The 15,716-nt window shown below is 37.7% G+C and overlaps 1 protein-coding gene across 1 annotated transcript in view; it reads left to right on the top strand.

Moving 5' to 3' along the window:
- Positions 1-15,716, top strand: part of MLLT4 (myeloid/lymphoid or mixed-lineage leukemia (trithorax homolog, Drosophila); translocated to, 4) — a gene marked incomplete at its 3' end in the record, with an annotated part of 50,479 nt that overhangs the window by 10,139 nt on the left and 24,624 nt on the right. Inside the window, exons 6-12 of the mRNA XM_010076287.1 lie at positions 2,091-2,202; positions 2,619-2,786; positions 4,397-4,441; positions 9,909-10,003; positions 10,711-10,973; positions 12,486-12,555; positions 14,645-14,763. Coding sequence (XP_010074589.1) covers positions 2,091-2,202; positions 2,619-2,786; positions 4,397-4,441; positions 9,909-10,003; positions 10,711-10,973; positions 12,486-12,555; positions 14,645-14,763 — 872 coding nt within the window. The remainder of the gene's footprint in view (positions 1-2,090; positions 2,203-2,618; positions 2,787-4,396; positions 4,442-9,908; positions 10,004-10,710; positions 10,974-12,485; positions 12,556-14,644; positions 14,764-15,716) is intronic.

Here is a 15,716-nt window from a genome sequence, read left to right as displayed (position 1 = left end):
GGGAGGTCTAGGCTGGATATCAGAAAAATTTTCTTCACTGGAAGAGTGATGAGGCATTGGAACAGGCTGCCCAGGGCAGTGGTGGAGTCACCATCCCTGGAGGGGGTCAAGAAACGTGTAGATGTGGTGCTTGGGGACATGGGTTAGTGGGTTGGGTGGTGTTGGGTTGACGGTTGGACTTGATGATCCTTGAGGTCTTGTCCAGCCTTAGTGATTCTGTGATTCTATGAGCTCAGATGTGTTTTGTGTCTTTCTGTAGGTGAGGTTTCACACTCTTCAAGTGAGGTATGGCTGAGTTACTGGCTCACACTTCCTGGGGGACAAGAGGAATGGGAACTGGCTAGGAGGATGAGGGGATTAGTGCTTTTGTGACCCCTCTTCTCTAACTTGCCTAGATAACCATTGTTGCCGCTAAGTCCAATGCCAAGCACAGGTGCTCATCCAAGTTCCAAGGCACTAGTATTGGGGTCAAGTAGTTGCACCTATGTATTTATATCCCATCTGTCCTCTAACTTCACTCCATCTGGGTTTTCTTTGATTTGCTCCCCAGTGCAGTATTTGCCAGCCCCGATACTCCTGCTGCAGCGTGTAGTTCTTGTCTTGTAACTAGTTACCTTGTCTCTCGAGGGCTTTGGAATTTAAAAATTGCTGCTTGTTGAATAAGGCTTGAAGCGTGGTGTTACTTTAATTAGCTAATCAAAATCAGCCCTTAGGTATAATTGATTTTAAAATCTGAAATGTGAAATAGAAAAGAGTGGTTTGGCAAGATAAGATTTGAGTGCAGATGTGTTTGTTTCCCTTTGGTTTATACATTTTAATGTTTTCCTCATTTTATAATATCTTGTCTATTTGAAAATGTAATTAAAGGTAGTTGAATTAGTCCTATGTTTAGCTAGGTTTTGCATAGAAAATATTTTAAGTAAAGGCCAATGACTTGATTACATTCTTTTGATCTTAAGTGTACTTGTTTCCTGCTTGGAAGAAGATGAAAGGATATTTGAGGTGGATCTGTGAGAACTTAGTTAATACTGAAATGAGTGTGGAGAGGAGGCGACAAATGAGAGTGGAAAGCCTCTTGAGGGCTGCGCCATAGCAGGGTGCGGAAACCAATAGCTGCGTTACTTCAGAAGGTGTTGCCTGGGTCATAGTTCGGAGATGGGAATAATTTGGAATAGTTTGTTTAAAATAGAGCTGTCTATGAATTTAAATAACGTTGTCAGAATCACAAATGAGGGAGTGAAATGTATTGTATTTTATTTTCTTATTCAGACGTGTCTTTGAAAGACTTTAGAAGGTACTCAGGCACGGCAGTGCTGCCTGTCGTTGTTTTTTGTGCTTCATCACTGTGGGGAGCAGTAATGCAAATGTGCATGAAATCACAGACTCTGTCTCCTTTAGAGTCAGAACTCATGAATCACATCTTCCCCTTTCCTGTATCTTGGAACGATAGAGCTGTAAAAGTTACGAACAGTCTGTGGTTCTGTTCCCAAAGTGTACTTGGGTTTGGTTCTTCCTGAAAGCCAGACAGCATGAAGCAGTTGTGTGAAATGCTCCAGTCGTGCCCTTAGTCTCTGTGGAGACTGGGTAAAGGTCAGTAAGACAAGGATGCAGGAGGTATCTCAGCATTGTCTTTGGCAGCTTGTCTTGCCATTTCTGAAGGTACTTGCATGATGCGCTAACGGAATGGCATTAGCAAAATGGAAGGCTGATTCAAGTGTGTGAGATAATACAGGAAACTTCAGTTTTGTTTTTTTAACTCCACAGATAATTTTTTTTTCCCTGTCTGTTGAGAAATTGGAGTGATTTTGTTTAGTGGAAGATGGTCTTGTCTTCCTTAAGTGTAACTTGCTTTCCTTCGCTTTTTAAAATATATCCGGTGTTCTGGGATGTGCGATTCAACTCTTAATGAAGCAAAAAACAGAGTTGTAAAAAGCCATGGAAAGCAAAATGCATTTCAAATTACTGAATTATTTTGATTTATCTCTTGTTATGAAAAAAAAACCCAAAAACCAAACACAAGATATGCTCCCGAATCGTCTGTTCTAATTGTCCACTGACAGCTCTGAAAACTGATAATGGTTCTTTTCTAGGTCATGCTGCCTCCTGGTGCTCAGCACTGTGATGATAAAGGTGCTAAAGAAACTATTCTTGATGATGATGAGTGTCCACTGCAGATATTCAGGGAGTGGCCTAGTGATAAAGGTATGTCTAAAAAGCTTTAACAGATTCTTGTGCCTTGGGTGTTGTCAGCCATGGTGTGGACCCCCTGTAAAGTACAAAATTAGAACATCTACTATTAAGTGTTTTGTTTTCAGGCACTTTTAATACTAGGTGCTTTTAGGGTTATTTGCTATTTCAATCAGCACTGTTTGTAGTAATACATCTTGAGACAGTAGGAGGGTTTTACATTTTGTCTTAAAGTTTCTAAATTATCCACTTTGGAGAAGCATGCTGTTAACCTTTTAAATAGTTTTAACTTAAAAATAACTACATAAAGAGGTATCAGAAACTTAGTAAGCTGAAAGTATTCCCGTGGAACACTTACATATTAGTAGATGTTAGATGTGTGCTTGTTCACTGAAACCAAGACTCAAAAGATGTATAATACTGTGTTTTAGGAATACTAGTCTTTCAGTTGAAAAGGCGACCTCCTGATTATGTCCCAAAGAAATCCAAGAAAATAACTGACGGAAAGCCATTAAAGGGGAAGGACAGAGTTGACGGGTCTGGCTATGGCTCTTGCCTTCCTCCTGAGAAACTACCATACCTGGTAGAATTAAGTCCAGGTAAGAATTTCTGGTTGTCTAGTAATGTAAATAACTACAATACATTCCATATTAAGTAATGGTCATTTAGATTTTCCAAAAATAAGACTTTCATTGGAAGCACAAGAAAGTCTGTTGGCAATGTAAGTGAATGCTGCATCAGTTGTTCTTCTCGTGTCAGATTCTGAACTGGAGCTATCTAGAGGTAGGGCTGCATATCGCTATAATATCAAAATAGTAGTGGCAAATGTTTGAAGTAAAAAAAAAAAGGGGAGAAATGAGTGACTAAGACTTTGTCTCTATTAGCATGGTTGCAAGTATGAAGTGTTTAAAAAAAATCATTAAATCTTCAACTTCCTTTGGATTTTGCGGTTTAAAACTCAGTAATAAGGGAAATAGTTTAACATGTCGCTTTGTGATTTGGTGGAGGAACCAGAAAAACACCGCTTATGTCTGGTTTATTTTACACTCAGAAGTATACTGTAGCATACCTAGTAAGATACATTTGACAGTGCTGTACATGAAAAATACATTTTTTAGAAGGTCAAGAACACGAATTTTAAAATCAAACTTATTTGCTAAACATTTTTCAGCCTGTATGGAACCTTCAAATCACTAACAAGGCTGGGCTTTATTTTGTCATCATTCCAGCTCTCTGGGCTGCATTGTAATTTACTGTTAATTTTATGATCTAGGAACAGCCGGGGAGCTTGATTGTTTATAGCCCAACAACTGATCAAACACGTACAACTTCTACTTTTGAATTTTTATTGTCTTCATGTTTAAAGATTTGGATATGGACTTTCATTTTTGGTGGTTTAGTTACTGGCAGCTCTTTTTCCTGTCAAGTGTAACTTGGGTATACTCAGATATCCGAGCAAGTAATTTACAATTTAAAGTCTGGTTATTTACCTTTTGGGAAGCAAGGTTGGAAAATGGTGCTGAAAACTTTGACTAGAAGTCCAAGAAATGGTTAAATTCGTAGTCAAATAGTGTGGGGGCTTTGGATGGGGTTTTAGGGGTTTTTTTGTTTGTTTGTTTTTGTTTTTAAAAGCCAGATGAAATTAGAAGTACACAGAATATATCAAGTGTATTTTATATTGTGTTTTATATGATGAGGTTTGATTTGCCTATTAATATTTTTGGGTTCTTTTAATAGTACTTTCCATTTCTTTTTTTGTGCTCTAAACTCTTAGCTCTTCACGGAGCCTCATTGCTTTAGTATTAAAACATTGTGCTTGGGCAGTGGAGCAAGACATCCATTGACTGAGAGAGGAAAACCAGTCTGAAATGCCACAGGTGGCGATGCTGTGCCTTTGCACTTTGGGACTGACCTGTTCATGTATTTTTTCTAACAGCTTGTTGTCACTTCTCTAAACAATAAGGATTGTTTCATTCGGTAGCTTTGTAGTACTGATGTCTTTATATTCTACGCAATTTCTAAAAGTTTCTAAAGTTGAAAAAGTTTAGTTTAATGCACTTCATCCTTATAAATTGAAGAAGTGTTGTCTGGTTACAGTTTCACCCTTTCCTGTCTTTTCTTTTCCTGCCCTCTTCCGCATGTTCTGCATGGTATCTGTCCTGCTGGTGCTGCCTTCACCTGGGTCCTCTGCATGTGTTTCTAACCCCAGGGAGAAGGAATCACTTTGCCTACTACAACTATCACGCTTATGAAGGTAACGCTGTATTTAATACCGTTCTCTCATTAGTCACTAAAAACATTGCTGCCTGTAAATCTTTTGTTTCTTTTTGACAAGTGAAAGGCTGTCTTGCTTACCTTACTTTTTTTTCCAAGGGACTGCTTCTGTGAGTTAGTTATCTGTCTTGTCAGCTGCCATTTAATTATTCTGGGAACAAACATCAAACAGATCATGAATGTGCTACCGTCCAAAGAGTTCAACCTTCCAGCTAAGGTTAACAAGCCGTGTTGGGGTAGACAGAAAACTGTTCTTTGATCTTTCTGCTTGCAGAAATCATAGTTAAAAAGTGAATTGGGTAAATGGCATGGAACTTAACTGTGCTTTTCAGTGTTTGACCACATTGATGCAGTGCATGAAATCCATCATGATTTTTGCGTGAAACAGGGTTTGGACCCACTGGTAAAGTGTCCTCACTTTCTGCTATGTGGTGGTCCATAGCACCCTTGTGGCTGTCAGTGTGTCAATCAGCACTTGTTTCTGCCTTCCAAGTCATGTAAATGAACCAATAAACTGGGATGAATCTGACAGCAATAGAAATAGACTGGATAGACTGAAGTGAGATATATCAGCGCTTTGAACAGCTGATACTGTCTAGGTTATCTGTGAATATGTCTGCTGATGAGTTCAGGGGTGTTAGTAACTTCAGTTGTTCAATCATACTATTTAAAGACTGAGAAAAATTACAGAAAGCCATTTTTTTAGGATGTGAGCCTCTGGGATTTATCCTGCAAGCCTGAAATAAAAATTATAAAGCGTTTTAAAAAAAAAAAAGGGCAAAACCTTAAGGCTTTTCTCCCTGCTTCATCACAAAAAAAAGCAACCCTGAGCTGTAGAATTGGCAGTGATGGGAGATGCTGAGGATATGCGGGTATAACAACTCAGGAAGAATTACAGGAGGCTGGAGAAGCTCGAAAGCCTTGGCCAGGGTGGCTTCCCTGGGCAGCCTTCTTTCTGAGAACAGAGCTGCAGTGTGGTATGTGGTGACACATTAGTTTGAAGCAGTTTTATTGTCTGTCACATTCCTCACTGAATCTTCCTTCATCAAAAATGTTTACTGTTGGCTCTTTCTGCTGGAAGTGCACATCTTGTCTGAAATTTCATAGCAGAATTTTATCTCCTGAATTCAACGTGATATTTCGAATCTGCCAAACCAATCTTCTGCTGTCTAAACTCTTAGCACTTGTACAGGAAATCTGCTGCTTCCCAAATGTGGATTTAACTAATTTTAAAATCAATAGGCTCAGTCCCTTGTGTGGATGGTTTTGTTCAACTTTGGGCTTGTTTGTTTTCGATGATCAGATATTCATCATTTGGTTTAGTCTGGTTTTAAGTCAATACTGTTTCCCAGCATTGTCTCAAGCATTGAATTAGCGAAATCAATTTCAAATTATCGTCTCTGAAGTAGTGTAGGGTTCACCTTTTAGTGGTGAAGTAATGCATTTAAAATCCGTATCCATGAAGGGAGGCCTGTCTTGTCTTTTTCTGATGATCAGAAATGTCCACTGGTGTTATGAATCACTGAGTTGATGTGCTTACAGTGGCTGTTCACTTCACTACGCAGTTCTTTCTTAGAACATTGCTATTTGAAGTGTGAGTGTTGACTCCTAACTACATAACCCAGTCATGAAATCTATCCGGCTTGCATCCTGAGCATGGAAAGTGACAGCCACAGTTCTCACAGGTTTTACATCACCAGTTTCGCTAGAGGTGAATAGTAACATCCTGTGCATCTTCTCACTCTCCTCTGTGTGTTTTATAGTGGGTTTTACTGTACATTTACACGCTTTAGTGTTTTTGAAAAACCCTTTTTTCGAAATCGCTGTTTCCTGCCTGGTCTTTGGTGACAAGCTCTGCTTTCTGATGGAGGGTTACCTCTTGAAATCCAAGTTTTCAATCTGTGATAGGCAGAATACACAGATCTGCATGGATCTTTGGATGTGTACTTCTGTCGTGGGGGGAATGTCACTTGTCAAACTTATTTCAAGTACAAACCGTACCAAGTTTATCTGAACCCCTCATATGATATCGCTGGGAAGAGCTTTATCAGGTAATTCAAGTTTCATGTACGCGTTAGTGGCTAACTTGGTCTCTTGAATCCTAGTTCTTGCCTTTTCAGCTCGTGTCTCGGAGGCACGACTGGAAAGCAGCTTCCAGTTCATTTTTCCAATTCGTGGGTGTCATGACTAGAATACAGGCCATCTTTCTTCCATGCCATGTGTTTACTTATGCACGCATATAAAGTGAACACGTTTGTATGGTATTCATGCATCTTCCTTATGCCTCTTACTGCTTCTTCTGGATTGTTTATTAATGCCCATCTCTCTTGAGACCTTCAAATTTCTGAATTAAAAGAAAATTATTGTTGTGTTAGATAAAAATGCCAAATATATTACTCCCTTCTTCTCCCCCACAGATTCTGGACCTTAAGTCGTATGACTTAGATCATATGTACCACCTTTCTGAACCAGAGTTTGGTCCTTAGAGGCTAAGAACAGTCTTCTTGGACTGTCACAGTTTGGGGAGCAGGGAATTTGCCTTAGGTATGGCAGAATCCACATCCCGCTGTAGTGAGTCAGGAGGAATGCAAGCCAAACAGCATTTAGGTGAGCTTCCAGCTGTTGAAAAACAGGAAATACAAGAATTTACATTGTGGTATCACACAGCCTTCCTTCCTGCATCCCTCCCCTAGAACAAAAAGGCCTTTCAGCCCTTTCAGAATTGGTAGTAATTCTCCTCAAGATTAAGATAGCTTTTACTGGAGAAATTGGCTTTTACTGATGGATGATTGCATGTGTGCTCTGTATAATTTTCAGTAGCTCCTTGGAATTTTTCTTGTTTTCCTTGGGAACAAAAAAAAAAAAGAAGAAATGTATCTAGTCCTGTGGCTTTAAAGTAGGTGTTTTCTTGTTACATTGGATACTCCATTGAGACAGAACAGTCTTAATTTGCCTCAGCAGAAACATTGTGATACTAAAATGCATTTTGTATATGAAAGCACATTTTACATTACCTGCATCTGTATGGAGGATATGTGGTGGTGTGAGGTAAACGTTTATTAGCAGGAACGTGGAATTAATCGATCATCCACAAGTGCTGTACTCAGGACTGAGAAGCAGAAGTTACCTTAAATAAACACTTGAAAAACATGATATTTTGTCATGTAGTTTACAGACTGTTTCAGAAATATGGGGAAATATTTGAAAGTTTTTTTCTTTTTAAGATGTCAAAAATGAAAAAGTATGGGGCTGTGGGAAGTATAAAATCACTATACTGTAAAGCCTGTTCTCTAATCTGTATATGAAAGGCTTAGGAGAAAGTGCCATAAGAAATTAAGAACAAAAGCCCTAGATAACCAGCCCTGACTTTTATGCCCCTGACTTTTGAAATTGGAGGATTTTTGCAAGTTGAATAAGGGTCCTTGCTTCCAAAGTGAATCTTGTGTCTTTTGGGTGCCAGTTTTACCAAACCGGGGGATCTGGGTAGGAGGAGGAAATGTTTGACTTTTGGATTCATAAAAAAAAAATAAATTAAGGAGCTACTCCAGGTTTTGATGTGTAAGTTTGGGGAGACATAAGAACAATGCAGATAATTGGGTGTAAGCTGCCAGATGTACTCAGTAGTGTATTTATTACCTGTCTGCATTTGGTGACATGGAAGATGCAGCCATATAATTTCTGATCAGCATTGTTAAGTATTAAAAACTGCACGGAATTTAAATTGATGAAGATACTGCATTAACATTACTTTTTTTTTAGTGTACAGTGATAGTAAATGTATGTCACCATAGATTGAGATATTGGGATTTAATAAAAGGCTTATCCCTGTACATGAAATTGTTCAGAGGACTGAGTGCTCTTATGTTTAATACTGGTTTTGTGATGGATGACATACTGTTATTGCAATAGCGATTCTAAACATGTTCAATAACTGGATATTACTGTAGTACCAGCACTTAATGTTGTTATTTATAGTCCTAGTCTACGGACTGTCTCTGATACCATTTTTATGTCCCTGTAACACCCCAGGAGAAGCTTACTGTGAGGAGCACCCATTACACTTTTCCCTGTGTCAAAAATCATGTGAAGCTCTGTTGGTCTCATTCTTCATTGATAATGCAGCTTCTTCCCCCCACCACGTTCACTTTGTGTTTTCTGTTTTTTTTGTACTGTTGCCTTTCTTTCTTTGTATCTTCTGCTTTAGTCAGTGTATGGTTCTTAACTCTAAGGTTTCCCTGTGCTGTTGACTTTCAATTCCTTTAAATACTGTTCATTGAGGGTTTGATAGATGATTTCATAGATAATAGTGAAATTTTACAGTTAAATGCCTTGCATTCTGATTTTAATAAACAGATCCTGGTCGTAATGCTGGAAGTTTACAGTTAGATTTATGGAAGTTCTGTTTATATTGACTTTCATTTAAAATGTGAAGCTGACTAGTATCCCACTGAAGACAATATCACTGTCTGTGCCATGGCTTTAGTAGTGTTCTCTAATGCTTTTGGGGGATAACTTTGAAATCATTGCTCATGTCCATAGGTAAGACATTCTTTGTCTTGTAGCCTTCACTTTTTGCATCCTCTCTTTGGAGGAGAAATTGGAGAGAAGTGAGAAGTGACAGTATTAATTCAGTATCTGATAGTATTTAAAGTCTGAGTATTTTCTGGGAAGTGGGGAGGATTTATATGTACCCCAAAACCCATCTGTGTCAGCCTGTGAAGGCAGCAGCTAAATCCCTTGCTGCACCCAGTGTATCTTGCAAAATTTTATTCTCTTTGGACAATATGTTCTCCTGGGAGGAGGAGGAAGATGAACTTTATCTTTGACCTCATTTTGTGTAAGCTGAAAATATAAGTCAATTAAACTATAGAGATAGGGCCAGAAGCGCTGCAGTCCTGTATATCAAGATTAAAGCTGTCATAGGTAAACATTTTGTAAGATTCTCTTTTAATGTCATCCTAATACAGTATCTGATGAGTAGGAAACAGTTCGGCATGTTGGCCACCTGACAGTAGATGCTGCTGATAACCTGTACTTTCAGTAAGATCAATAAATCTATTATTATAGAGTTCTGCGGATATCTTATTTTCTAAATCTTTTAAACCCATATTGGTATACATCAAACTTAGAGATGAACGGAAATTGTATTGCTTAAACTACTGAGGAAATGGAGAAAGTTGTTCAAAGTATATTCAGAAGAGTAGTTCTTGATGACTTTGTTCTATCCCCGTGCAGTTAACAGCTGCTCTGAGTGGGCTGTGTCTACTTTCAGTGTTTGCACACTACAATGAACAACTGAGATCCCAACAAACCTTGAAAGAACGTCACTGAGTTAGTTTTTCTGGTGAACAGTGCTACTCTGAACTAAATTGCACTCATGTAGAAATATTGTGTGAGTATTTCAGCTTTAATAACTTGCACATTAATATTTGTCATTTGCTCTGCAGATGGTTCTGACTCCAGAGATAAGCCAAAGCTCTATCGTCTACAATTAAGTGTCACTGAAGTTGGAACTGAAAAATTTGATGACAATTCCATTCAGGTACGGAAAAAAAGCAGACTCAGATGGCAGAATTGATCCGATATCTGTGTAATTGTGGAAACTAGTAAAATATTCTGTGAATACCCTTTAAAGCTAGAAGGGTAGACTATTGCTACAATTTCATGCTAATAGTCATAACTCTTGATTTATTTCCTCTCTTGCTTTAAAAGAGAGGAAAGTAAGGGTTTCATTATTTAAACTGGGGTATTCTTTTTCATCACTGGATCAAATGGTACATATCGGTGTTATCCTGACTGCTTAATGGCTTTCAAGTCCTACTCTCAACCCCTTTGAGTTAGGTAGGATTTCTTAAATCTATAAAACAAGCATAGTTTCTTATGAAGTTCATTCCTCTTCTAGAACCCTGAGTCCACGTCAGTTGAATTGTAAATACTTGCATTGTGATTTCGTGTCAAAACAGCAAGTGGAAGAAAACAGTTCTGAACAGCATATGACCAAAAAAGCGAAAAACTTTTAAGGGATTTCTGCAACACATTTTAGTTAAATGTGTGCTTTATGATTTCTGTTGCAAGGAAAATTGAAGTGAAACTCAACTGATATTAGTACCGCTTATCTCTGCTAAATCCATACGCAAGCGAAGTTAATTTACTAGTCTGTAAATAGGGTAAGCGGCAGCTCAATCTTTTTGTTTCAGTTTCTGCTGCAGTATAATTCAGTTTATTCCATGTTATTAATTCTATTTCCAGTTATTTGGTCCAGGAATTCAGCCTCATCATTGTGACCTCACTAATATGGATGGAGTTGTTACTGTAACCCCGAGAAGCATTGATGCTGAAACCTACGTAGAAGGTCAGCGTATTTCAGAAACCACTATGCTGCAGAGTGGAATGAAGGTTCAGTTTGGGTCATCTCATGTATTTAAGTTTGTGGATCCCACTCAGGACCATATTATTCCTAAAAGACCTATTGATGCAAGTCTTATGGTCAAAGGTCCAAGACACAAAACTGGGTGAGTACAACCATTTATTCCCACTGAGGTGAAGGGAGGAGCCTGGAAAAATTAGACAATGAGAGGATTATAAATGGCCTGTGACTAGAGTATGACTTTAAATGAGTTCTGAGTAGCTGCTTTTAAGTGTTAGCTATTTAATAACTACTTTAATACTTGAGCTCCACCTTGTGATTTTTTTTAGGATTAGCACGTATCTTTCTCATTATGACATATTCAGACAAGTTCTCCTGACGCTCACTTCTGTGTTGAAAACAGTGGAATGCCTTATTTTAATGTATTTTAAAGTTCGTCTAGCCTCCAGGAAAAGTAAAGAATTAGATGAATGTTTTCAGAGAGCCTGTTTTGTTTTTTTCTGAGATAGTAAGATTTAAAATTCCACTAGAAGCATTTGGAAATTAAGTAGCGTAGTCACAAAATGAGACTATCAAGACAGGGAATTAAGTGTCTCAAAATACCAATCTTTTTTTACAGTGTGATTACTTATTTTTTAATTTCTGTGTTGCAAGTCCAGGAGTCCATCCTGTTATTTCTCTGTATATTCATATTTTTAATAGCTCCATAATAAAAATATTTATTATGGATTTAGTGACTTGTAGGGGCTCAGGTATTCTGTTCAGTGGCTAGAGAAATATCCAGGAAAAACAGTCTTAAAATCAGACTGTATAGCATGGAATAAAATACATCATATCTTTCATCCTCTCTGATCCAAATGAGAGTACTGTTGTAGTATACTGTGGTTTAGAAAACAAATTCACTTGGAGATGGACAAGAGGAAGATACCTAGGAAAAGAGGCTCTTCTGGCTAATCTGTCGAGTTGATATAGATGTACACTTTAAGCTTTATTATTTTTTCTCCGCTTAATGTGGAATTACACTGTGTGCTTGTTGTAGGACTTGTCTGCAGGAAGACTTCCGACATTTACATGTAACGTAATATTTTTGCTTAAGTCTTGAGTTCATTCTACATCTAGCCTGCAGATAACAAACAAATGCTCTCGCGGGTTTACATAGTCAACGCAAAGCACTGTTCTACTGCAGAGCTTTACGTGGACGGCAGAATCTTTGGCAAAAGGCTATTGCAGCTTGAACCATCAAATATTGTATAAATCTTTAAAATGAGCAGATAATAAAATGCATTACTATGATGTATAGATTATTTACATTTTCAAGATTGTTGTACACTTAGTACTGAAGAGCTTAGCAAAAAATTGTAGCAATTCACTGCTGCAGTGAGTTTTATATTACTTATGTTTGTGTGTAGTTATATTTTCTCACTTCACTGGGGAAAAAATGTAACTAAGAATGTTTTTCTGAAGGAAATGATCTGTATAAATATTTGTAGTGCTTATATATAAGGAGCTGAGACTGTTTTAAAAAGTGAATGTTAACTAGACTCATGGTATACCTCTTGCATTTTTATTTATTAATTTTAGCTGTTCTGTTCCTTGTTTGTTAAATGTTTAACAACATAATTTTTCAAAAGTACTTGAACTGTTATCTTGCTTTTAGAGCTGTTCAGGAAACCACTTTTGATCTGGAGGGAGATGTTCACAGTGGAACAGCACTACCAGCAAGCAAGGTATTATATTCCGACTAAATCAGCAATAGATAATAAAAGATCGGGTGCAGTGCGGCCAGTTCAGCATTCTCCCCAGACGTGTCCTGGTTTGGGTGGGCTTGGGTATCATCTGCATTTCCCCCCCTTCCCCACCCAAACTGTTCCGTTTAAGTTTGTGTTAGCGTTTGACATGCATTCCATGCCAGGAGTAGTAACTTTTTTTTTTTTTTTAGAAAGAGAAACTCCTTAAGCCTGGAATAGTTTCTCCCCAAACTGACCTATTAAAGGCAGCTTACATGCAGGCAGAGGTTCATATTAGAAATTATACAGTATTAGCTCGTGTGTTGTAGCATATGACTATTACCATCTGTGATAGGGTAAATAAATGTTTTATACAAAATGTGAAAGGCTATTCAATTTTAATTTAACTAGGCTTTTAAAATTTAATGGATGTGACTTTTGACTTTAATAGAGCTCCTGTACTCACATTGACTAAACAAATTGTCTCTGCAGTCATAAACATTTTATGAGGTGATACTATTTTCTTGCTTTGTTTCTGCACTGTCTTTCTGTTCATAAATTCTGTGCCGGAGTTGCATTTGCCAAGAGCAAACAAATAAAGTGGTGCAGTGGTTAATGCCTGCCTTAGTGCTGTGATCACACGCCTCGGATGAAGTGAGAGAACGAATTATTTCAACAGGATGAAATGCATTTCCTTTTATGTTTTGTTACCACTATTATGAAATTGGGATACTTGTAAAGAAATTCAGTGATAATGGTGTGGCAGCGTAAGTATTAACAATGATAGCTTTGGAGTATATTTGTTAGTCTTCAAATTTTTTTTTTCTTACCACAGACTTCTGGTTCGGTTTTTCTCCTTTCTTTGTAGCTTTGTTGATGACAATGCTTTCTTTTCTCTTGAATGCATTCTTTACCTCTGATAGGAATTTATTTAGTGACATTTTGGAAGGGAATAAAAGAAGAAACCTTGTAAACTGTTAAAATGCCTCAAAATTGCTCAGAATTGGAATTACTGACATTGTCACATAGCGTCCCTCATTCTTTTCACTCACTAGAAAAATAGTTTTAGTGGACCTAGGGAAGCTTGGGAAAATAAAAAATTTTTTGAGTTGTACTCCTTGAGAATGTGCATGGCATCTTGTTAAATCACTGGTGGATCACTGGTTTAACAGTTGCTCTTTTGAGTTTGCCTTTCTGTTTGGAAAAGGCGTAACAATAACTTTAATGAAAGTTCTCTGAGAGCTAGTGATGAAAAGTGATTCATGGATTGGCATGTCATACTGAAAAGAACTATTTTGTTCAAACTCTTGTTTTGAGATGCACTTTTTGATAGGTTTTCTAGTGTCAAAGCAAATTATTTAGTCCTAGAAATTTCTTAGGAAGTGTGGAAACACTACATAGTTTACGGATGTTTTGTTTCAGGTGTTTATACTGAAAAATAGTTGCTACATATTTTGCTGCTTAAAGCAACATGTTCTTCCTCTTTCTGATGCTGTTCGTCGTAATTGGAAATCATAAATTAAAATCTTCCTATTAAGGAGCTTGTGGCACTGACAGACAAAAAGTATGAAATTGTACATAAAAAATTGCATGGTTTGAATGGCCACTTCTTATCTTGGAAAATCCTGTACTGTCTAGCAGGTTAGACTTCCCTTACGAACAAAATAAATTACAGTGTGGATCAATAATGGAAGCACTTGGAGCTACTGCAGAAGAAGGATAGGGAGCATAGCCAGTTTTAAACCTGTTAATGTATTAACTTTGCCTCTTAGCTTCAGTTTTAACAAGGAATTCTTACTTTGTATTGATAATAAATAGATATGTTTGAAATTTTCCTTAGATGTTCTTGCAGTGCGTTAACAAATAGCTGCCCCTAGCTGGCTATTGTTGTCTTTTGAACTGCAAGTGTGCTCTTCGATGCTTTGTTGCGGTGAAAACATCTGCTGAGCTGCTGGATTCTGTGCTGTACTCTTCGCTTCTGTTTTGCCATCTCTTTTCAAATTGACATTTCATTTTAATACTGCCAAGCACAAATACTGGCTAATCCAATGTTTGCATGCTAAGCACCTGTCCCGCTGTTTTGAATTAGAGCACCAGCAGGCTTGATGGTGACAGGACATCCTCAGCATCCAGCACAGCCGAACGAGGAATGGTGAAGCCGATGATTAGAATAGAACAGCAGCAAGATTACCGCAGACAGGAAAGCAGGTAAGAAATGTATAATCCATTACTTCTTATAATGGAAAAAAACTGGATACATTTTTCTGCTAGATCAGGCAGTTTGTTAAAATATTTGAAACTACATAATATTCCCTATGGAAAATGAGATTTCCTTTGAGATCTCAGTCCAAAGAAAACCCAGGACTAACAACCAAAGCAAAAAACTAAAGAATATTAAAAAAAAATTATTCCTTTGCTTCAGTATTGTGTTATTTGTAGTTGTCTTTTTGTAAAGCCAAGGTGATAGTCATGTCACACCATTGTTGGCTTGTGTTTAGGTGTGTCCTGTGAAATGCCTTTAATAACAAAAGTACAGTTATTTGAAATTTTAATTTGTCAGTGGCGAGACAATGTGGTTTACTCTGGAGAGGGAAATAACCAGGTCATTCCTACTTCTACAGCAGTATTGTTGGCAAGTCTTGTGAGCAAGAATTTTAGCTGCCTCTGAAAGCTTGTCTTGTGAAGTGATGCAATTTCTAAATACGTATAACACCTCCTTCTTGATTTTTGCTTTTAAGATATAGTATCTGTTATTAGGTAGATAAATGCTATCCCATTTTGCTCATGGGCCCTTTTTCAAGTACAGAGTGATGCTTTTCATACCCTGCATATTCAGCTTGTTTCCAGAGTCATAGTGGAGAATGCTGACTTCAAATCCTATGGCATTTTCTTGCTCTTCAGTCTCCATGTAGTCATAATACCTTGTTCAGATTCAGTTAGTGCCCATCCAAAAGGACTCAACTCCTTGTTAGATAATATCTTTTAATATTAGTGTTGCTCCAAAAATTGCCTCCATTTTTCATCATGAATAGAAAAGACCTGATGGGATGTATCCAAAGATGCTGGGAGTTGGCTGACATTATTCAAAGCCACTGTGTCGTCTTTGAAAGCTGTGGAGATCAGAGGTACCAAATGACTGGAAAAGGGCAAATACTACACCC

The sequence above is a fragment of the Pterocles gutturalis genome, unplaced genomic scaffold (genome assembly GCF_000699245.1).
Source record: "Pterocles gutturalis isolate BGI_N339 unplaced genomic scaffold, ASM69924v1 scaffold19803, whole genome shotgun sequence".
NCBI lineage: Eukaryota > Metazoa > Chordata > Aves > Pterocliformes > Pteroclidae > Pterocles > Pterocles gutturalis.
This window is presented reverse-complemented; position numbering and strand designations above follow the sequence as displayed.